Source organism: Manis javanica, chromosome 14 (genome assembly GCF_040802235.1).
Source record: "Manis javanica isolate MJ-LG chromosome 14, MJ_LKY, whole genome shotgun sequence".
In the NCBI taxonomy this organism is placed as follows: Eukaryota; Metazoa; Chordata; class Mammalia; order Pholidota; family Manidae; genus Manis; species Manis javanica.
This window is the reverse complement of record NC_133169.1, coordinates 82,167,033-82,193,850: the sequence shown is the minus strand read 5'-3', so window position 1 is coordinate 82,193,850 and position 26,818 is coordinate 82,167,033. Positions and strand designations below refer to the sequence as shown.

General features: G+C 39.7%; 1 protein-coding gene across 1 annotated transcript; it reads left to right on the top strand.

Annotated features, from left to right (window-relative positions):
* Positions 1-6,673: 6,673 nt before the first annotated feature.
* PPP2CA (protein phosphatase 2 catalytic subunit alpha) lies at positions 6,674-26,566 on the top strand. Its single transcript, XM_037016256.2, has 7 exons — positions 6,674-6,981; positions 18,604-18,813; positions 21,680-21,853; positions 22,417-22,506; positions 23,032-23,193; positions 23,990-24,108; positions 24,993-26,566. The coding sequence occupies exons 1-7, from the start codon at positions 6,880-6,882 to the stop codon at positions 25,063-25,065; spliced, it is 930 nt and encodes a 309-aa protein (XP_036872151.1). The 5' UTR covers positions 6,674-6,879; the 3' UTR covers positions 25,066-26,566.
* Positions 26,567-26,818: the final 252 nt, after the last annotated feature.

Below are 26,818 nucleotides of genomic sequence, written 5' to 3'. Positions count from 1 at the left end.
TTCCCATCACCTGTCCCCTACATGCATCCCTATGCCTTCCATGTGGTAAGTGCTAATTAAATTTGCTATTGGAACAGCTTGCTATAGAAGTTTGGGGTGTGGTCTTCTAGAATTCCCAGAGCTGGGAATCAAATCCCTTTTTGTACCTCTGATATTTGAGAGAATCTGATGAAGCCAAGAACCTTTTCCCAGAAAAAGGTACATGCAAAAGAAAATTCCCAGTTATATAGCAGTAAATACACACACACACACCCAACACATTCACAAGGGAGTGCATATAAAACTGTGGAAATCTGAATAAGATAGGTGGAATGCATTCATATCAATATCACAGTTGTGATATTGTACTATATAGTACCACAAGATATTAGCACTAGGAAACTGGGATCTCTTCTGTATTATTTCTTAAAACTTCATGTGAATCTACAATTATTTCAATAAAAATTTCAATAATAAAAAAATTCCTATACATTGTCCTTTGGGAGTTAATGGATCCCCCTGAATCCAGCCATTAATCATAATTTGAGAACTCCCCAGTATAGTCCAATCTATACATTGTTGGATGGGGAAACTGACAGGAAAGGCTGTGCTCAGTCATATGGACTGCTGGGGGCAGAAGTGGGGATGAGTCCAGGTCTCCTTTCCTTACACTATAGCTGGTTCCTGGAGAGGAGGGTGCTGTCCACATGGTGGTGTTAACTTCACTCACACGAAGACAACCCTGATCTTCCCTGACGTGCGGAGAGAGCACAGCAATTCATTTTTAAAATTGTCTTTTTTTTCTTCTCATTGCTACCTAGGCCACCTGGACTCAGCCTGTGAGTTGGGAAGGAAATCATTCCCCAAAAAGGTAATGTGGGAAGGTGTAGCTCAGGGAACGGGTTGGTCCTGCATGCAACAGGGAGCCAGACCATGCCTGTGGGTCACCCCAGCAGGCTGCACAAGTGGAGGCGTAGGAGAGAATGATAAGAAGAGGGTACATCTGGGAAAATGAGAGCAGAAGGACAAAAAGGAGAAGGCAGTGGAGGAAGAGATGAGATGGATGTATTTACGGAGTAGGATTGGCGGGATGGGCAGGACAATGGGCTGCTCAGTAAGCTGCATCCTTTAGGGACACTGGTTATTGCTGTCTCTGTGGTGAGTGCTGGGCACTGAGTATGTCAGATGGTCCAATGGCCAAGATCTTCCTTTCATGGAAATCACTTTGATCTGATGCTAAAGGCTCTCCAATAGTTAAGAGTTTGGGCGCCAAAGCTAGACTATCTAAATATGAATCCCAGCTCCTCTACTTACTAGTTATTTTATCTTATCAAGTTACTTGATCCCTTTCTCCCTCAGCTGCATCATCTGTAAAATGAGGATAACAGCCCCTGCCTCATAATTTGTGAGGATTAAGTGATATAGTACATGTAAAGCATTTAGAAGAGTCCCTGACACATGTGCTTAATAAATGCTGGCCTTATATTTGTCACTACTTGACAGAGGCTCACTTCCTCTTGCTTGTTCCTCCAAAGATGGCAGAAAATTGGTTGGTATCCTTCCTCTAAGAACCAGCCATCATCCTTTAGACACTAACAGGTTTCTCTTTTCCACACACAGTCTGGTCCTTCTTTTGTTTGTGGACCCGACTCCATTGCCGTCCACCACAATCAGAATTTAAAGATGAGTACCTGGCAATTGAGGGGTCTTCCTCAGTGGCTTAGGGAACAATCTTGTGAGGGGAGTTTGTTTCTTTCCATTAGATATGACAGTAGTATGACCATATGTTTCTATCTTTGCAAATGATTTTCAAAGCACTGCCATATGCCTCTATGCTTGCAAATTTACCTGCGGTGAGGAATCTGATTTCTAAATCTTGCCTGGAATCAAGCTAGAGTATTGGCGAACTGAATAATCTGGGAAATAAAGAACAAAATGTTAATATTTTCCCTCTGGCCCTCTGCAAAATGCTTCCCACCTCTTCAGTGTTTCTGGGAGTCTTTAGGAACACCTCACATGGACTTTCCAACAAGTCCTCTGTTCATACCCCTCTCTTCTGACAGGTATCAGCTTCATGTGCTGTTCCACCAGATTCTGGGGTTCTCCTGCCAGTCTTCTAGGCATTTGCAATCAAGGGAGACATAGAGTCATCAGAGGTCTCTTCAGAGCGTATGGAGCTTGAACTGGTCTTGAGTGACAAGTGGAGTTCTAGAGATACATGGGCCTATCTGGGAAGCAGGGACAGGCCGAGCAAGTGGTGGAAGCAGGAATGGAACAGATGAGTACACCACTGGGCTGGGACAGGGAGGAGGTAAGCTGAGCTGAGGAGGAGAGCTTTCAGTGAGAAGGCAAGCAGGAGAAGGCCATCCTGAAATGGTTCATGAGGAGGCTATGTGAGAAGGCCACCAGAGAACTGAGGTTTCTTTTGACATGGAAGTGGGGGCCCTTGAGTAATATTCCAGGGCATTGTGGAATATTTAACAGAACTGTTGGTTATATGTTCTTGGGACTTTGGTTCCCCTCAGAGGTGCACTGCCATGTCTACTTAGATATTCTGAGGATTTTCTTTTCACATTTGTAAAAGAAATGTTTTCATTATAGAAGAATCAAATAAGTAAAAAGAAAATAAAAAACAATCCCACTCACCACTCACCAGAAGCAACTGCTGTTAATATCTCACTGCGTATTTTTCTAAAGTACCTTATAAGCATATATTTGTAATGTATATTTAATAAAATTAGGGTTATACATGCTGTTTTATAAGGTACATTTTTCACATAATATATTGTGAATAATGTTCTGTGTTAATAAACATATTTCTTTGATGAGGTTTTTAATAGTTGCACAGTTGGTGACAGTATTCTTAAGGTTTACCCAGCCTTCTGGAGTAGTGAACTTTGCCTTCCATTTCAGAGATTTTATTTTCTGTAACAGGAAAAGAAAATATCCTCTGTAATTAAGAATGGTATCTAGATGTATTGGACATTGCCAGGAAACATGGTAATTTCTCTCTTTTTCTTCAGCCATACTGCAGTGGCTGGGGGAAAGAGCTCTATTACATCTGTGGCAAAGCTCCCTGGCTACATGTATTAAATTCTAATTCCAAGTGAAAGGGCAATACATGTTTACTTTTTCTGAAAACCACACAGGAGTAGATACTAATGAGTTGCAAACATCACTGTTTATCCTGAGAACAGAAGACTTCTGGTATTTGCGCAGGCTGAGCTGCCCAGAACATGGCAGGATTCTCATGGGCAGAGCCATTAAGATGTTGACTGATCAGGTCTTTATCTGGGGGCTTTTGGGGCATAGAAGCCTTGGAGCAAAGAACGTGTTATCAGCCATGGTACCTTTTCCAGATATGATTCTGAGCCAACAAGAGCATAAGACTGACCAATTGTATTAATTCCTGGATTTATTCCTAAGTGATTTTCTCTACGTAACAAGCCTTCTGAATGTTGGCTTGGTGGCAAGGGAAGAGAGGAGGTGTTCTTTTTGCCTCATCTCTCTTTTTCCTTGAATTCACTCCCCCACCCCCATGTCATTCAATGGCTTTGTGTCTATGTGATGTTTTTGATGCTGTTATGTTCTGTTTCCAAAGATCACTAGGCATCTCACAGCAGACACTAAGGGACTCCAACTGGCATTAGAAGATATTTAGAATCAGAGACGACTTAGAAAGATAAATAATATCAAATACTTAGTGGGCATTTATGATGTAGTTTGGTGTTTTATATTTATAATTTCACTTAATTCTTAGAAGAATCCTATTATTTGGCTATTATAATTATCCCTACTTTATAGATGAGAAAACTGAGACTCAGAAGATAGGTAACTTGCCAAACCCCCACAGGTAGGCAGTTGCAGAACTGGAATTCAAACCAGGTCCATCTGAATCCAGAGCCATTTCTTACCTACATGGCTCTTCTGTCTCATTAAGTTTAGAAGTGAAGGAACTGGAAGGACCAACAACAAAATAAACCTAATGTAAGGTCGAGAGAATTGCTGACAAAAAGATACATCTCATTCTTTCCCCATGTTTAATGTCAATTTTTATACCTTGGCTAAGACTGCCTATTATAAAGCTATATTTGCTCAAGGTTATCTTCTTCCTACCCTGCCCCCCTCATCAGATGATTTTTATTTATAGCTATGCTTAAAAACGTCATAGGCAACAGTCAAGATTTGCTGTATACTGCATTTGCCATCTGAGCAGATTCTTTCTCAAGGCATATTTGCTTCATTCACTCTCTGGTTTTTGCCTAGAAATTAAAAGGACAATTCTTTTTGGTTCGGTTTTAACTTTGTTGCAAGTGTTCCTCAGCTCCAGAACAGAGATGTCAGGCCCAATTAGTTAAGACCAGATTAATCAAACTGGATTTTCAGATCCATTGGCTATTTTCAATTAAGAAAACATTCTAGATCTCTTCTAAAGGAAAAGACATTCTGATCTAGTTTTTTATAATCATGCATGCTTTACTTCACTGCTTGAATGCCAATAAGAGCTTCCTAGAATTCTTTCCTTAATTAGTTAAATCATTGCATCTAATTATTTGGCAGGATGTTTTAAGTATATGTAATTATATCTTCCCTCCATTTTGTGGTGGTGGTGAGCCAAGTACTGCATCAAGAGAAAATAAATAATACCTACATTAATGCTATCAACAAGAAGCTTGCAGCACTTTGGAAAAACCCACTCATAATTTTAGCACACAGTGGGTGCTCAATACTTTTTAATCTGCCAAACTAAATCAGCCCTACCTTTCTAGGTAAGAGAACTCAGGCAAAGGGAAATGATATTGACCTTATTCCGTTTCAGGCTTTGAAGGTCAACTGTGTGAGCATGGCTGAGACCTTGCACTTGGGAGTATGAAGTTTTAAATCCTGCCTTGCACAAGTCCCTTCTTTTAGTGTGCTTGCTTCTTGCCCTATGAGACAGGACTAGTTCTCACACAGGTGTAGGGCAATGGTGAAGAATAAGATAAAACTGCACATTGGTCATGGCTTTATAATCATGGGCACCAGGTGATGATGTTTTCCGCTTTCATTCTACATGGTCTTAACTCTTACTCCTCTACTATTTGAGGATGTTAACTGCAAAACATGGTCAGAATTTGGGTGAACAAAACTGTTCCCCAGTCTGGTAAATTAAGGATGTTACAAGCCTTTCGGGGTATTGATCTGAGCTACTGTCTTACGGGAACGCCACTGGGGGGTACAAAGGGAAAGCCGAACTGCGGTTTCCGGTAAGGCCAAGCCAGTCAGCCTCGCCAAGAAGGTTGTCTTGAATGAATTTTCAGGCCTGCCATTCGCTATCTAGGGCCGCCTTCAGCCTGTTGGTAGAATGATGCTTTCAAAGCTGCCGAGTGAACGCTGTCCTCCAGCACATCACTTCGGGGCAGAGCCGACAGACGGCTCGGTGTGGGTAGATGGGGAGTCTTGAAGACGGGATCAGGTTCAGCTGTTGGCTTGCGCTTGAAGGTTAAATGTCTTTCGGAAAGCTTCTCTCAGTCGTGTGTACATTACAACTTCTATCTATTCCCAGACCATTTTAAGCATTTAAGAATACAAACCATTTTAACCATTTGAGAATACAAATTCCACCAGGGCAGGTTCCGTTGTCTGTTCGGATGACCCCATCTCTCCCGGGCATGGGATCTAGCACATAGTTGGCTCTTTACGGAGCCAAATATTTCTGTGAATTCGGGGACAATGGGGTGTGAAAACATTTCGCAAACCACTAAGAGATTCATACACCGAGGTCCGATCACAGCGTTTCCGAGCTCTCTTAAAAGCGCGGATCGTAGCCGCTTCTGACACCGCGGAGCCGCAAGTCAGGACGGGCGAGTCCATCTCCTCACAGCCTTCCCTCTAGAAAGTAGGCCACGGCCGGCAAGGGGTGAGTCTCTCGTTCACGGGGGGAACCGGACTCCGAGAAAGGCGCACACCTGGCGCGTAAGGCGGCGAAGGGCGAAGCTGCGCGGGGCGTGTGGATGCCAGGCCGACATGAGCCCCAGCCATCGTGCCCCACGAGACAGGGTCCGGGGACAGGTGTGTGCCGGGGAAGTCAGGTGCACCTCGCGGCACTGCCACGGCAAATACACCCTTCTCCGCCTACGAGTGACCTAATTACAAGGTACCCGCCGCGCCCAGAGGCGGAGATGCCACTCCAACCAAGCTATCACTCGGCGCCTATTCCTGCACCTGAAGATGCGGGAATTCCCGCTCAGTTCCAGCGCTGTTGCACCTCGGAGACAGGGGCTCGCAATTCTCGTTTCCGCGACTTGGCTGCAGCCACCAAGTGTGGAGAGGAGCGTATCACCTCGGGGAAGTCTCCAGCACCTAGGCTCCCTCCCCTCAGAACTGCGCCTGCGCCGCGCGGAGCGAAAGAGGGCTCAGGAATTAGTCCAATTCCCGGCTGCAAGCGCCGCGCCTGCGCGACTGGGGTTACCTTCCCCCTCAGCCCCTCCCTTCCGCAGGACCACGCCCTAAGAGCGAAGGTGCGTGCCTGTGACCCGCAGCCTAATTTGCGCCTGCGCCTCGGGGTCTACTTCCCGCCCCTGCTGGTCCGGCGGCCGGCGGGGGTTGGCTCTGCAGTTGCGCAGCTCTCGTCCCGGCCCTTCTACCCTCCGCACCCCACCTCCTCCAGACGCCGGGCCTGACGTCACGACGCCGGCGGCCGCCATTACAGAGATCGGAGCTCCGCCGCTGAGCGAGCGGTGGGCAGTGGCCGGTGGCCGAGCACTCCCGGGAGAGCCGGCGGGCTAGCGCTAGCGCCGAGCAGCCGCCTGTAGCCACACAAAGAGCCCGGGAACCGGCAGCGGCGTGTGCGTGTGGCCCGTGGGCGGGCGGCGGCGCGGGAGTAGCGCGGAGCGGCAGCCGTTTCGGGCGGCTGGCATCATGGACGAGAAGGTGTTCACCAAGGAGCTAGACCAGTGGGTCGAGCAGCTGAACGAGTGCAAGCAGCTCTCCGAGTCCCAGGTCAAGAGCCTCTGCGAGAAGGTGAGCTGCACTCTGGCTGTGGGAGCAGCCGCGGGCCGAGCCCGCCGAGGAGGCGGCCGTGGGGAGGGTGCAACATGGCGGAGGCCGCCGGCCCGGGCCTCCCGAGCCTCCCGGACCGGCGCCCGGCCCGGCCCGACTGCGACTCCCGGGCGACCCTGCGCCCCCTGCCTCCCGCGCGGGGATTGGTTGTCGCCGCCACCGCCGCCTAAAATGGCGCCGTTCACGCGACTTCGGGACTTCGGAGCCTCCGGGCCTTGGCGCCGGGCGAGGGGTCTGGGGGGAACGGAGACCCAGTGTGACCTGGCGGGGGACGGTTTTGAGATCCGGATAAGAGAACTTGGATTCTGTGGCCTGGGAACGGGGGCTGTGCTGTGAGGCGGGTTAAGAGACGTTTCACTTGTCTCAGGACTAATTCCTAGGTCCGAAGCTGTCTAGAGGATCCCCCAAAGACATGCTTGTAGTCCAGATCCCAGGACCAACTTAAAGGTCACACAGCTTTAGTTCTGTCGCGGGTGGTTTGTGTCCAACTCAGAGCAGTCTTTTCCGGAGACTTTTTTAATGTGTTTTTTTTTTTTTTTTTAAGAATCTAAAAATCTCTAACCTAGTTCCTGCAAAGATCATGGTAATAGTTACAGGGAGGAATAGAACTTATTTTTCTTAGTTGGAAGAAATGGAGAATTCGGTGAGTCATACTACACAAGGAGCTTTGGGATTGGAAATCAAGTGTCAGTGTAATCTGTGATTTATATGCTGACTCAAATTGGGTAGTGTGAAAGTTAGCCTAATGTACTTGGTATTTTGACGTTTATTTTTAAGATGAGCAACAAAGAGCAGCAAATTTTGTATTTGTTGGAGGAAAAGCAGTTTGTATTTTTGTGGCTCTAAGTAGTACTAATAGCAATAGTGGCTGTCAGTTGAGCTTCAGCTACGTTCCAGACTTTGTGCCTAGTGTTTAAATAATTTATCTCACAGATGTTGAAAATGTAATGTCCATTTAGTAAGTCCACATTAAATTATTTGATTCCGTTTTGTTTTTCCCTAGGGGTTGGGGAAAAGGTAGCCTATTTAGCTATTGGCTGTGTTGTATTTATGAAGACTTATAGCTCAGTTTTCTAAAGTATGGAAAACGCTGATCTCCACTCAGAATATTTTAATTTACCTTTTCAAAATTAAATTTGAAGCATGTCATTTTGATACAGAATTGTGGAATACCATATTCTCATTTTTGTATTAATGAAGAGAGTTATTAAAGAGCAATTAAAATGACTTGTTTGTGGTTTGATGCAAAAATTAGGTTTGTGGGTTTGAGGTATAGGCTCCTAAAACAGGCCTTTTCAGAAATGGTGCTGTGAATAATTGGAACTTAAGTGAGTCAAATTCAGTTTGATTTATTCCAAGCCTGAACAAAACTCTCCTGCTGTTTGATTAGGCGGCACATGTGTTGGAAAGCTAAGTTTTAATGGTAGCAATGTAAAGTCTTGTTGCTTCTTGACTCTTAATTCTCTTGCATCAAATGAGGATGGTGTTTGTTTTAAAGGTGTATAAATAGGTTTTTAAAAGTATTTAATGTATATCATCAGATCTTTAAGTACTATAAATGATGATTTGAATGCTTACATAAAGACTTTGAGTCAGCAGTTCTCTAGATGACTAGTGATTTGTGTAGAAAACCTTGGAAGATGGATACTGATGTAATTAATTGGAAGGCCACCAGATTGTGATTAGACCTGGACACTAGTCTTTCAGCCATAGTGAATAGTGTGACTGACATTGAGGCAACCATTTCATTAATAGTGAAAAGAGAGCTTGTATTTTTCCTGTCTGTAAACTAAAGAGTTAAAACAGATGTTGCAGGGTCTCTTCTAATCTTCTGAGATTATACAATTCCATTTTAAATTAGTGCTTTGTATTTAAGTGTTGAACACTTACTAATATCCAGAGTTGCTTACTTTTAAGAAAGGAATGCAAAGAGACAGATTAATCCTGCTTACTCTCAAGGAGCCTGAGTCTAATAGGAAATCAGTAATTGATAGACCATGAAAGTAGAGGGTTTTTGTGTTAGAGATTACAGAAGATGATATTGGGTGATAAGGTTGGGTAGCTGAAGCTTGATGCAAATAGTAAATGTTCATTGTTTTCAACGTCTTGTAAAAACTAAGATGTAGTGAGATTAATAATTTATGATTAGATATCCACTGCCCATCCAGTGTGTTGAGATTTTAGTTCTTAAAGTCAAAAAGATGGAAATAATATTTGAAGTTAAATTTCAAGAAATGGATCCTTTGGGGGCGGTATCACACAGCCTTCATGCTGTTTAACTTGTAAATGTTTCAACTTTTGCAACTATATTAACTTTCCAAACTAAATTAATTTGAAGGCAGCTTTTTAGGTATATGAAATGAGTTAGGATGCATAACTTGAAATGATCTTTTGTACAGTCTTTCTAGTAAAATAAAAGCTCTCTTTTCAGTGTTAATGTTTGTATGGTCAATAGGACTCTGGTGGAAGCTACCTTTTCTGAAAATCTTGAAGGGAATATTATTTCATTAAATTTAATGAAATTTCAAACAATTTCATGAAAAGTTATTTTCATTAGTATAATTGTTTTTTAAGAAAAGATAACATTTTGGAGATAGCTGTTTGGTAGTGGTTGATAATTTCTTTGATTATAAGAAGGAATGGCAACGTAGAAGCCTTATATCCACCTGAAGATGCTTGTTCTGAATGAAGTATTTAAATAGTGAAGATAGAAGTGTATCATAAGAGGTCATTGTAATTTACAAATATGGAGGCCATCATAATGTATCCCATCAACAGTTAACAGTCATAGATGTTCATAATACAGAGAATCCAAGCGTCTATTTACATACAAGGATATCAACTAGTTAATTAGGTTATTAACTAGGTAAGCTTTTTTGCCCTCAAGGTGTGATTGAAGTTTTCTATCAGAACCAAGATTTTGGGGGATCATAATTTGTTTATTGTTGGTAAGTGAATGCAGTTTTGTCTTCAGGTACAGTTCTGTAGTCCATAACATTACTACATCTGTGTAACTGGACTGGTATAATTTCCAGATTGGAAGAAGTAAATAGTATCAACTTGGTTCTGCATTAACTACAGTAAACAGTCCTTTGTTATATGACTTTGGTAGTGGTTTAATTTAGGTATGATATTTGGCTTTGTGCTTTCAAGTCTTACCCAACTTGTGGAGAATGCTGTTTGGTGGCCAGATTTTTTTTTCCCCAAAGGAGTTCTTTACCTAGGTAAGCTGTTTTCCATTGCTCTACAAGCACTATAAATAAAATGCAGTCATTAAGGCTTTGCTTCGTTTTAACATTTGTTAAATTAGTATGGGGAAGCAAACCATCTTTGGATGAGCTGCAGAGTATTTGACCAAGGTTAAATTCATGTATGAAATGGGTGATATGTTTTTGTGAGTCTGTGTGTGTGTTTAATTTGAAAGGTGGTTTGGCTTCTCTCCGTTAAAGTAATTTGAATATTGAGGACAAATAATTGGGGGAAGTGTGATACAGAATAATGTTTTCATCGTACTTTCACATACACAGTTCTCTTCGCAAGTCTATGACACACTGTCCTGAGGTATTGATGGAAACCAGAGGCTCAGAAAGGTAAGGCGACTTGATAACGGGTCAGATTCAAGTAGCCTAGGCTTAGGGATTCCAACCCAATGTTCTAGTCTTGCAATCCACAGCACCCCCTTCTCTTTTCTGAGGTGGTGTTAATAATGAAAAATGCAGGTGAATTGGGGCCAAACTGAACTGTCTTATCAACATTTCTAAAATAAAGCATTATTATTCTGATTGATTGAAAGCTTTCTATTCACATCACGTATTGTCTTGGAGAAGGAAACAGTAATTCTTCAATTTTGGATGTGGCTAACTACATTTGCCTCTGAAATAAGATTAATGAGATGAAAGCCCTGGTTCATTTTCTGTGTTTTCTCAGATCAGGGTCCAGAAACTGAGCTCTAAAATACTCAAATGAAGCATACAAGACATTGGTATTGTATTATAGCTTGTAAAGTGGTGTTCTTTTTATCCTGTTCTTTTTATCTTCCACAGTCAGACTTTTTTGTGTCTGTGTGTGTTCCATGATCTCCCAGGCATGGAAGTGGTGATGCAGTTGGTTTTGAGTTGTTTTAATGAGGACACACTAAAAAGGTGAACAGTATACTCTTTAGACACACAGATCCCCCAATTCTTTGTTTTTCTCCATCAGAGGAACAAGTCCTTTGTCTGCAAATATTGGCAATAAGGCTAAGGTGAAACTCAGGATGTAAAAAGAATGATGGACACTGGAAGAGCATGTGGAATAACATTTATACTGCCTCCCCCTTTTTATGGCAGCATATTCCTGCCCCCATATCCCCCTTTCATTGTAAGTCAAGTTCGTCACTAGCCTATGGAGCTATTCTTTGGTTAGTTTGGAGGAGCTAAGCTAGGAAACCCAGGAGACAGTGGATTTTGGTAGGGGTAGTGGTGGGGCGTGGTCTTTTTTTGAGGTGCTGAGGAAACCTAGGAAAAGTTATATGTGACAGGGAAACCACTTCTTTTTTTTTTTTAAATCTTTCTGTTTTGACCCATTTCTCTTCCACTTTTTTTTTCTTTACTCATTTCTCACTACCACCCTTGTCTGAAAAAACCCTCAACCTGCACTCTCCTACACAAGTGAGATCTGTATTGGACTAGAACCAGGATGGGGAAAGATTTTGGTTTTTGTTGTTTTAAATAGCCTTTGTTTCCACTTCTTCCAAAGTGGAAGTGGTAGAAGAGGCTGAAGTAGAGAGAGGTCTGGCTGCTAAAAAATGGCTGGGGGATGGGGTCTGAAAGAATGGTAAAAAAAAACCAATCTGGGATTAACTGCTTAATTTGTTCACAATACAAAGTTACTGTTGCCTGTTCATGAACTGGTAGTGTGGTTTGGAAAAAGGATGACCAAGACTGTGACAAAGGTGTGTGTATATGACTTTTGGGTATTTTCTAAATACCTTATATGACCAGCTGGCCAGTGAGTCTTGCACTCCCTTTTCCCACCGTTGCTTTAGTCATTTTTTTACTACTAGCTGGGGATTTTTACCCTTCTGTAGTTGAGGGGACTGACAGAAGGTTGGGAACCGTGGTTCTAAAGTGCCCCTGGGAGACAGAGTTCTTTATCTATAGCTAGAATCATAAAGTGTTCACAAAGGTTTTGAAGTCTCAGTGATGCTATTATGTGACATTTGTGCCAGAAACAGAAACCAAAATTTACTGAGTCCTCATTATATGTATTATTAGTGTTCACTTTTTAGCTTTGTCTGAACAGTATTTTATAGGAATTTGTTTTTTGCTCTAATAGAAAGGATTTCAGATCAGTTAGGAGGTTGAACTTGCAGTAAACTCTAGATAGGAAACATTTTAGAACATTTGTGCTTAATTTCTTCACAAGTGATCAAGTGAATTTTACTTCTTTGCCACCCATCATCTGTCAGTAATGTTCACTATCTATTTCTGTTGGGTGGCTCTGATTTTTAATAAAAAGGCCTTAAGAAGGGCTTTAGGATGGAGTAAAATTTTAGTGGTAAGAGGATTAAAGGCCATCTAGGCCAAGTCACCTTACACAGATGAAGGAGGAAATGGAGACCCAGAATGTTTGCATCTTGTTCATGATGAATTGTGAGAATTTTGAAACAACTCCGTATACAGCAACATTTCTCAGTTTAATAGATTAACATTTTCCCCCCTCTGCTAGAATGATTGATTGGGAATGTTTAATTCATGCCCACTTAAAAGTTGGCCAGTAAAGATTGAAGCCAGTCTGTTGAACTCAAGGCATACAGATTTAAAGAAAACAGTCATTGGCGAGGGGTATTATGTTTAGTACACATGGTGTGGGGGGATCACGGGGAGAACAGTGTAGCACAGAGAAGGCACATAGTGCATCTCTGGCAACTTGCTGTACTGATGGACAGTGACTGCATTGGGGTATGGGTGGGGACTTGATAATATGGGTAAATGTAGTAACCACATTGTTTTTTCATGTGAAACCTTCATAAGAGTGTATATCAATCATACCGTTATAAAAAATGTAAAAAAAAAAGAAAACAGTCATTGGTTTTGGTTGGGGGTATGGATGATTATTGGACAGAAACAGATGGAAAAACATCAAATTATAGCTTTTAGTACCATTTTCCAGTTATCTCTTATCCCTGACCTTTTGTTTTGGGGTCAACATAATGGTGAACATATTTTATGTGTCTGTTGGCCATCTGTAGGTACTCTACCCATTTTTAAATTTGTTTCTTTTTTTAGTGTTCAGTCTATTTATACAAAGGATTTTTATAAAGTTGTAATCATTCTGTATTTCAGAAATGTTTGATTTAATAAAAATGCACAAATATGTTTGGTTTTTGGTTTAATATAAAAATGCATAAGTGTATTGCGTGGCTTTTTTTCTACAGTATAAGTAGAAATAACATTGCTGTTGTGTGCCCTTTAGGAAAGCAATATATAAGTGGTTGTGAATGCTTTTTCTTTTATTTGTCTCTCATGGAAAATCCTGGCTTGGATGATCTATGAAATCTAATTTAGGTATGGTTTGTTTGTAATTTCATGTTATTTCATGGTGGTTAGGGATGGCCCTTACCTATTTTGGTGTAGTGTTCATCTGAGAGCTGGTTAGGTTCAGTCAAAAAACTAAAAGGATATTTAAAGCGGTCCTTTGTAAGCTTGAATTTTTACTGTTTAAAATATACTTAATAGTTGACTTAATTGCATGTGTTACATACTAATATTTTCTCCCAGATTTATTTATAATTGTTCTGGTCTGAAATTTGGTAGGAAGAGACTAAAGGGCTTTTTCTTTCCTAGGTTCAGAAGTTTAAAATGTTCACTTTATAGATACACTGTACTTGGCCTTTTGGAGAATAGTTTGGTAGTATCAACCTAAAAAAATGCAAACTACTAAATATTAAACACTAAAAGGTCCAGTTTATAGTATCTTTCTCCAGGAAACATATCTGCATGTGTACAAAGGAACAAATACTAAGAGGTACACATTGCAGCATTTTTAGGCCACCCTCCCCAAAGTATTGTAATCCCTCAGGTATACTGTGTGTCCACTGTGAGAAATTGTCTTGATGTCTGTGTGTGAATTATGAACTCCCAGATTTTTATTAGAAAGCAAGCAAGCTGCTGAATAATATTTTTAGTTTAAATTGCAAAGGAAAACTATTAACATTTCTGTAGGCACATAAGAAGTGTGTAAAGTTTTGAAAGGGATAGATATCAGAATGCTATTGGTGGAAGTAAAATCAAAGCTAGAAACAGTATTTATCGTTGCAATTTGTCTAAATTGAAGTAATAGGAACAAAGCACTAAGGCTTAATTTTTCTTTCATAATTTGAATAAGACTGAGTAGATTGTAATAAGGAACTTCAGGCAGTCATGAATGGCAACTTTTTATTCATACAGAAAGTAGTCTTTCAGGTATTAAGAGATGTATTTTGAAATTTAACTTGATGGAATTAAATATAATAACATCATGGCATGTGACCATCTGTCATCTTATGTTGTCCTTTTAAAACTTGTGAATAATTTTTGCAAACCGCACCTATCATTTCATTCACAGCTGTTTTCATTAGTATGTACTAGGTGCCAAAAGCACTAGACATGGCATTAATGCCAGACAGACTTAGTAATGGATATGCCTAGTGAACTACTGCATTTTAGTAATAGTAAGTCAAGGGATATTGGAATTATCCTAAAGAGAGGGATTATATGTATTTCTTAAGAAATCTCTGTTTTTCTCAACACCCCAAAACAAATAAGCCAATTAAAAAATGGGCAGAGGATCTGGACAGTTCTCCAAAGAAGAAATTCAAATGGCCAAGAAGCACATGAAAAAATGCTCTACATCATTAATTATTAGTGAAATGCAAATTAAAACCACAATGAGACATCACCTAACACCAGTTACGATGGCCAACATCCAAAAGACAAGGAACAGCAAATGCTGGTGAGGATGCAGAGAAAGGGGAACCCTCGTACACTGCTGGTGGGAATGTAAACTAGTTCAACCATTGTAGAAAGCAATATGGAGGTTCCTCAGAAAACTAAAAATAGAAATACCATTTGACCCAGGAATTCCACTACTAGGAATTTATCCAAAGAATACAAGTTCTCAGATTCAAAAAGACATATGCACCCCTATGTTTATCACAGCACTATTTACAATAGCCAAGATACGGAAGCAACCTAAGTGTCCATCAGTAGGTGAATGGATAAAGAAGAGGTGGTACATATACCCAATGGAATATTATTCAGCCATGAGAAGAGAAAACAGATCCTACTATTTGTAAGAAATGGATGGAGCTAGAGGGTATTGTGCTCAGTGAAATAAGCCAGGTGGAGAAAGACAAGTACCAAATGATTTCACTCATCTGTGGAGTATAACAACAAAACAAATCTGAAGGAACAAAACAGCAACAGACTCACAAACTCCAAGGACAGTCGGTTACCAAAGGGAAGGGGGTTGGGGAGGATGGGTGGGGAAGGAGGGAGAAGGGAATTAAGGGACATTATAATTAGCACACACAATATAGGTAGGTTGCAGGAAATGCAGTATAGCATGGAGAAGACAAGTAATGACTCTGTAGCATCTTAATACGCTGATGGACAGTGGTTATGATGGGATGGGGGGAGACTTGATAATATGGGTGAATATTGAAACCACAATATTGCTCATGTGAGACCTTGATAAGATTGTGTATCAATGATACCTTACTTTAAAAATCATTTTTTTAGATGCAGTGGAAATTTTTTCTAAAATTAAAAATGTTAGGTCATATTAATTAAATTTAGGATGTCAGTGGTCAGTGGTGAAAAAAGCTCCCCAAAATGTTTGAAAACTTGAAAATAGCCCAGCCTAAACTTGGCTGCACCTAAGAAAAAAGCAGTATGGGTGGGGAGGGTAGATGCAAAAAAAAAGTATTGGTTCTTAGATCCCATTCTTGAAGGTTCTGACTTAATTGGAGGAGGAATAGCTTGGGCATCTGGATTTTTTTTTAAGCACTTTTAAGGTGCAGCCAATGTTGTGTCTGTACCACTACCTTAAAACAAGTGCTTGTCATCCTTGGTTGTCACTTAAAATATAATGGGCAATGGCTCCTTAGCAACAATTCTCCATGGTAATTTCACCTCCATGTTAAAGTGTGTTGCCTTCCCCTGGCCCAGGCATCCCCTATACATTCTGGACACTATTCCGTAATGCTTTTTGCATGTAGAAGTGCTCAATAAAAGTTGATTGAATACATGAAATAAATACCTTTAATCCACTCTCAGGAAAAATTTCTTTTACCTTCTTGACTTAACTGAAATTTTGCTTTTCCTAAGGCAGTCGTGCACCTTGTCCAACAGCCCTCCCTGACAGATACATGCTGCCTCCCTTTACTCAATGATAAAATTCCCTCTAGTTTTCAGGCTTCTGTCCTCTACCTAGATACCTGGGCACCTTTCCTTACTGTTGTTACCTAGTATTTCTTCATTCTCCACATAACTTGGTACCACTTTCCAGGCCTGTTGTCCTGGGAGACATCCATGACTTTCCCTGAAGATGACCTATGCAGTACTTCAGTTTAAGGTCTTGATTGACTCAGTAAAATGTATATTTGTCTCCCAAATCTCAGGCATTATTCTAGTGAGGTACTGTGTACACAGTGGTGAATAAAATGAATCTGGTGAACACTTTTGTTGCATGGAAAATAGACTGCAGGCAGGAAGAATGGAAACAGGAAGCTCAGTGTGGAGGCTAGAATAGTAAGCCAGGTGAGATGTGGCAAAAAAAGGAGCGAGTGGATTTAAGTTTTGGAAGGAGACCGGGCAAGACTTGGTGGATTGGTCACTGGATACTACTGGCCGTTAAGTTATGTACTGTCTCAGATACCACATCCATAGCCCTATCCCTGAAATCCTAAATCCACTTATCAAATAAAATTCTACCAGTAAATCTGTTATAATACTACTTTGATTTGACTTGTTCTTCAGTCCATATCCATGCCCCATTCTCCCCCAGCATTTCCTGCCTGGACCCGAAGGAGGCGTTTCCTGGGCTGCGGGACTCTCAGTTCTAAAACCAGGGTAGTTGGCATTTGTGACAACATAGATGGATCTGGAGGGTATTATGCTAAGTGAAGTAAGTTAGAGAAAGACGAATAGCATATGATACTTACATGTGGAATCCTAAAAAAATAAAGAAAAAACAAATGAACAAACTAAGTGGAAATAGACTCATAAACACAGAGAACAGACTAGTGGTTGTCATAGGGGGAGGGGTTGGGAGATGAGTGAAATTGATGGAGGAAAAATTAGAATGATATTTTGATCTGGCTGATGGTTTACATTGAATGTATACACATGTCAAAACTCACCAAGTACACTAAGGTTGAGACCCATTATTGTATGTACCTCAATATTTTAAAAAAGAAATTTTAAAAAGAATAAAACTAGAGTTGTAGGTCAGGTTAAACCCATGCCCACCCTCTTCTCTACTCTTGTGTGCTGTTACAGTTGTTAACCCTTTCCTCAGAATTTATACACATGATTGCATCTGCATGTATCAGACCTCCTCCCATTTCCTACTCGCATTCCCCTCCTTTAGCTAACACCAGCTCATTCTTTGGACCTCCAGCTGATTTCCTAGCTCTCGGTATTTACAGTCCTTCTGCTGCTGCTGATAGTGGTGCTTGGCTCTTTGAGAGTTGGCTCTTTGTTAATTTTCCCTTTATTTTTTGCCTCACTGCTCCACTGAATGCTTTTAAGGGCTGTAATACCTGTTTTAAAGGGGCCTCCACCAGTTACTCTCTCCCTTTCCTTCATGGCACTTACAAAGTCTATACTTTGTTACTTGGTTTTCTGTGGCTTCCCACCCCACCCGACCCCCCGTGACCTGTGGTGTTCACCATACCTCCAGTGGTTGACACAGGTCCTGTCACATAGTATGACTCAGACAATTGACCAGTCGAATGATTATCTTACAGTGTACTTTTCCAATTTTTGGCATAAAGGATCAATAAATGAGTGTCGAATCTGTGATGATGATTATATGAGGGAATACATTTGCTGGCCAGCATTTTCTAAAAGCATCGTAAACCATGTATGTTGAATGGTCACAATTGTAAAAAAAAAAAAAAGTTGGTATTTTGATGTAAAGAGTGTAAAAAAATAAACCAACAAAATACAGACAAAATGTCTTCCAAAAATTAAAAAAAAGTCAAGCAGGAGTAAGAAACCTCTTGATAGCCTAGGATCCTTGAGTGCCAGCTTTAGTTAGAAGGGTAAGGAACCTAGGTATCTGAATGTCTTGCTCCATTTTCGTTGATCTTGCATGCTTTAGTATTTAGTTAGATGGCAAGTGATAGGCCTATAAATTCCTGATACTGATGAGAGGAACAGGGCCATGCACAGCCAATGAAAAGAATCCAATCATCTTTTTTCATGGAATCATAATTGTCTGCAATTTCATCTTATACCAAGTCTGCTCCTTAAACTACATTAACTATAAGTAAATGTATCTTTGTTAATGTTGTTTAATGCCAAGTATATTGGTTTACTTTTTCTCCCTTTGTAGGCCAAAGAAATCCTGACAAAAGAGTCCAACGTGCAAGAGGTTCGATGTCCAGTCACCGTCTGTGGAGATGTGCATGGGCAATTTCATGATCTCATGGAACTGTTTAGAATTGGTGGCAAATCACCAGATACAAATTACTTGTTTATGGGAGATTATGTTGACAGAGGATATTATTCAGTTGAAACAGTTACTCTGCTTGTAGCTCTTAAGGTAATTTGTTTTATGTCTTGAACTGGGTAAGACAGTCCCCTTGAATGTTCCTTTTTTCCACACTTCTAGGTTTTTTCCTGGTTTGATTTTTGTTTCTCCATCTGAATGTTAGGTTTTAGGAGGAAACTCCACATTTAGGAATGAATCTATTCAAGTTTGGGGCTTAGATATCATAGGTCTGTCTTCACTCTGAGTAATGGGACAGTATAGAATAAAAGCAAAATGGTTATTCTCTAAGGAAGAGAATGTTTCAGTCAAATTATTTTAAAAAAATGTTAGAGGGCCGGTCAAATAAATATTTTAGTTCAATAAATTGGGGTGTGGAGAGATAATATAATTACCTTCCTAGATACTTTTGAAATATTATAAAAGAACAGAATGTTCCAAATGTTGGGATGTTTGTTTATATCCTTTGATGCAGTAATCCTATAATTAAACTGCTGAGGAGGAAATTCAAGAGGGAGGAGCTTTATGTGAAAACATGCATTGCATTATTTAATATCAGAAAGAATTTAAATATCCAATGTAAGTGAATATGTAAATATGATTTGTCTCAGTGGAATAGTTTGCAACAATTAAACATGACATAATCTAGAGTGGTAGAAATCATAGAAAGCAAGTTGGTAGTATACCAGTTATATAACCTTGGGAAATGTACAGAAATCTGAAGATGAAACACAAAATGGTAAATGGCTTTAGGGTGGCAGGTTCCTGCCTTTTCCTTAAAAAGAAATTGTTTGGTTTTACCTTTGGGGAGATTTTTATCAAAGAATTTTGAGGAACGATAAAATTGCCGCCAGAGACTTCTAACATTGGAGAAGCCATGCACTGTGGTTTTAGCAAGAGCTGAATTTTAGGCAGTTAATATATATGTTCATGAGGCTACTAGTCTGAATCATGTAAAGTGCTACAAAATACTTCTGGAGGTCATTATGTTCTCCATCTGTAAAATGAAGGAGTTGGATTAAATAATGGAGTTTCTGTGGTAACTCTAAATATTATGAAAGCAGCCTTGCAAGCTAACCTGTACTTAAAGCCCAGGATGGATCCCAGGGCTCAGAGGGGGAATGAATTTGCTGCCTTTAAGAATTCATGTTTGACGGAGTTATGGGCTGAATTTCCACCACTGCCAAATTCATATGTTGAAGTCCCACCCAAACTCCCTGTGCCTCCCTCCCTTCCCCCCCACCTCAGTGTGGTTGTATTTGGAGATGAGGCCTTTAAAGAGGTAATTAAGTTAAATGACGTAATTGGGGTGAGCCCTAGTGTAATATGACTGATGTCCTTATAAAAAGAAATAGGGAAACAGATACAGTGGGAAGGTGGTAAGATGGCCGTTTACTAGCCAAGGAAAGAGACCTTCAGAAGAAGCCAAACCTATGGACTCCTTGATCTTGGACATCTAGCCTCTAGAACTGTGAGGAAATAAATTTCTGTTTAAACTACCCAGTCTATGGTGCTTTTTTATGGCAGCCCTAGAAGACTAATATAGGGTTGGGAAAGGAAATTTCAGTAAACAATTCTGGAACAATTGGATATTCATATGCAAAAAATGAACTTAGCTCATACCATATAAAAGGATAGAAATCGATCAAAGACCTAAATGTAAAAGCTATTAAAAACACAGGAGAAAATCTTAGTTACCTTGGATTAGGCAGTGATTTCTTAGATGTGATATTAGAAGCATGATCTATTAAAAAAACTGATAAATTGGACTTTATCAAAACTAAGATTTTTTTCTCTCCTTCTAAAGCCATCACTAAGAAAAAAATATTTGTATTCCTATGTATCTTTTAAAAGCCTGTAACTTGATAAAAAGACATTTTAAAATGGGCAAAGTATTTTTATAGAGTCCACCCAAGAAGATAAAATGGTCAGTAAGCACATGAAAGGATGCCCCAAATCATTAATCATCAGGGAAATATACAAATTACAGTCACAGTCATATCCATTAGAGTAGCTATCATCAGTAATCACCAATAAGGTTCATAGTTCCAGGTGTGAGTTTATAGAGATTAGAACCTCTCTGCATTGCTAGTGGGAATGTAAAGTGGTCCGGCCACTTCGAAAAACAGTTTGGCAGTTTCTCAAAAAGATAAACATTCCTACCATATGACCTAACAATTATACTCAAGTAGAACCCTACTCCAGAGAAATGACATACTCCATATGTCCATACAAAAACTTACAAGCAGAATGGTCATAGCAGCCTTATTCAATAATATCTAAAAACTGCAGACCTTCCAAAGGTTCATCCTACTTGTGAGTAAAAAAACAAAAAGTGGTATAGCCACACAGTACAATACTGTGCAACAATAAAAATGAACAAACCACCGATCCATACCCAGATGAACTTCCGAAAGAATCTGCCAAGTGAAAGAATCCTGACCAAAAATACCCAAAACAAAACATACTGTATGGTGCCATTTATATGAAATTTCTAGAAAAGGCAAACCTCAAAATACAAAGTAAATCAGTGGGGTCTGGGAGTGGGAGCTGAGTGCAACTACAAACGCATGAGGGATCTTGCTGGGGTAGTGGAAAGGTTCTAAAACGATTGTGATAGTTGAGTAAGCATAAATATACCAAAAAATCATCAACCGGTAAAGAAATTCATGGGTGGAGTTTTACAGCTGACACTTATGCTTGGGGTAATAGGTGGTGGTAGTGGGAGCTTGGTTTTATTTGAGATGGCAGGTGTCCCATGGACAGGGGTCTTTAGGAGTGAGGTTTCAGTTAGATGTGATGTGGGAGTGTGAGTTTTCTCCCCACCCTCCACAAAAGAGTTCCTGTAGAAGTTTGTGGAATTGCCATTTGCGTTTTGAAGGAGTTGGGTGGGTGTTCAGTGTTCTCCATTCTGTTTCAGGTTCGTTACCGTGAACGCATCACCATTCTTCGAGGAAATCATGAGAGCAGACAGATCACACAAGTATATGGTTTCTATGATGAGTGTTTAAGGAAATATGGAAATGCAAATGTTTGGAAATATTTTACAGATCTTTTTGACTATCTTCCTCTCACTGCCTTGGTGGATGGGCAGGTATGTAGGTCTTAAAACATATATTACTGATAATTTTCAAAATTTTGCCTTGTTTAGATGCCAATAACTTATTTTTCCGCTTTTACATCCCTCTGGGGTTTTTTTGAAGAGTTTTTCAAAAACCGCATGTTTGAACCACAGGGATGGAAGTTGTAGCCCATCCATCCTCTAAGGCTGTTTCTGAACAAGTCTGTGAGATGTAATTAGCTGTTTACTAGTCCAGGTAGAGGAATGAGCCAGGTAGAAGAAAATTGCAAGAAAATTCTATGAGAAACAAGATCAGTCTGGTGAGGGAAAGGTCAGAGAAACCTTTTGTTGGAGGAAAGTGGAGCGAAGTTGGCTTGAAGTCTGAGTGCAGTAGCAGTGGTTTATCAGGAAGAAAGGGGGTGTATTCAGTAGTTTAGAGTGGGCTAGAAGAAAAATAGACCCTGCAGAGACCCTGGTTCTGGCAAAACAGAAGCACCAATGGGGTCAGGTGATGTGGGCTGCTGCCTGCAGCTAAGTCCAGAGTGTTTATAAAGTTTCTTTTATTTGAGGTTAACATTATAAAACGTTCTTTTCAGATCTTCTGTCTACATGGTGGCCTCTCACCATCCATAGATACACTGGATCACATCAGAGCACTTGATCGTCTTCAAGAAGTTCCTCATGAGGTACTGGCTTTTGTTCGGTGATAAGATCTTTCTAGAAAACTTCCTAGAGGAACAATTTAATTGTATAGTTTACTATATGTAGTCCCTCATTTTTCTCAAAAATGACCCAGGTGGTGTAAATGCTATTGTTGACCCCATTTTTTAGAAGAAGCTGACGTTAAAAAACCTGGGAAATCAAAACAGCTAGGACTGGGCCTAGTACCTAGGTAGTTGCCTTCAGAGGCTTTGCCTTGATTACTACTAGACTGTACTGCCTAACACTGAAATCTGTATACTTTGGGCAAATTATTTAGGGCTTGTTGCCGTAGGGGCTCACTGACGTAGGCTGTGTGTGCTTCTTAAAGACATGTGGAAATAGTCTTTACTTGACACAGACATTTGACTTTTAACTTCAAAACTTTTTATCATTTTCATCAAACACCACTTAAAAAGTAAAACTTAGTAGGCTACTTCTGATGAATTTACTCAAATCATGTATTAACCATTTTTGCAAGAGGCAAGTTTAAAACTTAACTTGTTTTTCAGGGTCCAATGTGCGACTTGCTGTGGTCAGATCCAGATGACCGTGGTGGTTGGGGTATATCTCCTCGAGGAGCTGGTTACACTTTTGGGCAAGATATTTCTGAGACGTTTAATCATGCCAATGGTCTCACGTTGGTGTCAAGAGCTCACCAGCTGGTGATGGAGGTATGTTCTGTGTTTGAAGCCAGATTGCTTTTTAAGTAATGAAGGAAGATATTGGGGAGTTGTAAATTAATGATATTAATGAGAACATTTTATGTATTCTTCTTGGTGAGTTTGCCATTGTAGCCTGTGCCTTTTCAGCAGATCCACACTAGAATTAAAATCTTGAGCTTTTGATCACAGTGAAATTCATATTTAACATTTTCAGAGAACTCTGAACGACTGGGTAGTGCTTGAAATTTAAGGGGTGGACAAGTAAATGCATGGAGTAGCGGGGAGAGAGGAATGTAACATTTTATGATCTGAATTTTGTCTATTTCAAACATTTGCCTTGTGTATGTGTGGAAGAGAAATTGGGAAGAAATATACCAAAATGTTTTAAGTAGTTCTTTTGATGGTACAATTACAGGTGATGTAGAAGAAGAAACTTTTTAAAAAAGGGAAATGGGCTAAATTTTTATCATAGGACATTGACTAGCATACTTTTAAGACTAGGGTCTTGCTTAGATTAATATGAATACACCTCTGGTTATTATCAATAAAGTCTGATTTTGCTAAACATAGGGAAAGAAATTTGTGAATACTTAAAAAGTGACTCATGCATTCAAGTGGACTTTGACTTTGACAGAATGAGGCTGGAGATCCTAGAGGCATCTCTCCTTTAATTAAATCAGAAACAAAACATAAATATTTTTTAAGCTTTTGGGGATGGGGAGAACTTTGATTCTTGTTGGAGTCACATTTGGTTGTATAAATAAGGGAGTAAAATTGATGTTTATCTCCTTCCTTTTCCTTGTAGGGATATAACTGGTGCCATGACCGGAATGTAGTAACAATTTTTAGTGCTCCAAACTATTGCTATCGTTGTGGTAACCAAGCTGCAATCATGGAACTTGATGACACTCTAAAGTACTCTTTGTAAGTATTTACACCTTAGTAGTAGGTTGCGTACTTGAATAGACTGAACAGGAGATTTAAGAGTTCAAGAGCTTAGGCTAAGTCAGAAGGTTCCCGTTTGATTTTGTTTCCTTTGAAATGAACAAATTGGTATGTGGAAAAACAATAGAAACTAGTCATATACACACCTCTAATTATATAGACCCATATAATAATATGAATTACTAGGGTTTTAACTTTTAAACCTCTGTTTTTATTGTGGAGTTAATAAAAATACATCCTGAGGATAAGATGTTAAGTACAATACATTAGACTCTAAGTTTTATTTATTGCACAGAACTAGTCTTTCAAATAGTCATAGAAGGAACTCTAATATATAAAGATCCTCTGGCTAAAGTTGCCTTGGCTCTTTGAGGAGGTGTGCAGTTAAAGGACCCTTTTTTTAAAATTACAGTATCATTGATATACAATCTTATGATGGTTTCAGGTGCACAACACAGTGGTTCAGCTTTCACCCGTATTATCAAGCTGTCACCCACTCATTGCAGTCACTGTCTATCAGTGTAGTAAGATGTTATAGAGTCATTAATTGTATTCTCCATGCTGTACTATCATCCCCGTAACCTACCTATATTGTGATTGTGAATTACAGTGCCCCTTAATCCCCTTCTCCCTCCCCACCATCCTCCTCAACCCCGCCCCTTTGGTAACCACTAGTCGCTTCTCGAGATGACCCTTATTAAAAGCATGATTAGGCTATAATTAGGATTCTATTATTATATTAAGGCAAGCTGAAATTGGATAGGAAAAGAATGTGTAAAGTTTGAAAGGCTAGTGTTCTTTATTTTGATTGTCAGTGCAATTGTGTCTTGGTATATAAGCAACAAACATGTCTTGTTTTTCAGCTTGCAGTTTGACCCAGCACCTCGCAGAGGCGAGCCCCATGTCACTCGTCGTACCCCAGACTACTTCCTGTAATGAAACTTAAAACTTGTACAGTATTGCCATGAACCATATATTGACCTAATGGAAATGGGAAGAGCAACAGTAACTCCAAAGTGTCAGAGAATAGTTAACATTCAAAAAACTTGTTTTCACACGGACCAAAAGATGTGCCATATAAAAATACAAAGCCTCTTGTCATCAACAGCTGTGACCACTTTAGAATGAACCAGTTCATTGCATGCTGAAGCGACATTGTTGGTCAAGAAACCAGTTTCTGGCATAGCGCTATTTGTAGTTACTTTTGCTTTCTCTGAGAGACTGCAGATAATAAGATGTAAACATTAACACCTCGTGAATACAATTTAACTTCCATTTAGCTATAGCTTTACTCAGCATGACTGTAGATGAGGATAGCAGCAATCAATCATTGGAGCTTAATGAACATTTTTAAAAATAAGTACCAAGGCCTCCCCTCTACTTGTGACTTTTGAGATCGTTTTGTTTATTTTCAGGGATACCGTTTAATTTAATTGTGTGATTTGTCTGCGCTCAGTTTATTTCCCTTCCAAATCTCAGCCTCATGTTGTTCTTTGTTACTGTCAGAACCTGGTGAGTTGCTTTGAACAGAACTGTTTTTCCCTCTCTTGTAAGACAATGTTACTGCACAAGAGCACTGCAGTGGTTTTCATAATAAACTTGTGAACTAAAAAAAGAGAAAGTCAAATTTTAATAGTTTCAATGGGCAAAACTGGTGCTGTTGATTTAAAGATAACATCAACTGATAAATTTTAGAATTTGTAGACTTCTCAGTAAAGAAAAATAAAAATGAAGGCCACTACATAATCTCTGGTAATCCTTGATGGTCCTGAGATGAAGTGTCAGGACTGACTTGGACACAGTACAGTTTGTCAAATTGCCTTGTGCCCTTCATGGCTTCCTCCTGCATATTGACTTGTCTGCGAGAAAGGAAATCTATGTGCTTACTTCAGGAAGACCTGGCTGTAAAACCACAGAACTTGAGATTTAAGTTTTTTGGTTTTGTTTTAATAAAACAGCATGTTTTCAGGAAGAGCTTGACAAACTGATGGTGTCTACTTATCAGTGTGCACTTTCTGGTTACAAACATTATATTGCTATGTGTGTTACATGAACTCTAAAATGATGGCAGTAAGTTCTTAAATATTTACACATTGTCATGTGAACTTAGAGTTTATCTCTGATGAGAACGCTGTTAAGCATTATCCTGTAAGCTCTTTAAGTGATACTTGTTAAACCAAATAGAAAACTATTGCTGGGTCATGGTTTAGTGTTAATGTACATTCACCCAAGGATGAAAATGGCATTTGAAATTAAGTGGCAGTGTAAGCATTTAATGAGTTTTTTCCTCTCTTTTTATTCTTTGAATAGGATTAGAAAGTTGAAACAGTCCTTCTGTGGAAACTAATAGTTGGTCATATTAAGCTACCAGGGTAAACTTCAGGACACTTACTCATTACTTGTGTGAATGTAGTAATAAAAGTTTCTTTGCTTTGTACTGTGTTGAATTTTCAACTGACAAGGAAGTTTTCACATTTCTTTTTATAAGATGCTTGAAGAAAGTACATACACACTATATATTTAATTTTTAAATATACATACACACTATATATATTTTAGATCTTCTCTGATCTAATTGACAGTATTTTGGTGGCTTACAGAATTGATTATCCAAAGGAAAAAGCCCTTAGTTTTTCTACATGTCTCCATTGAATTGTATTATTTTATGCTTTTACAAGAAGTAGATCTC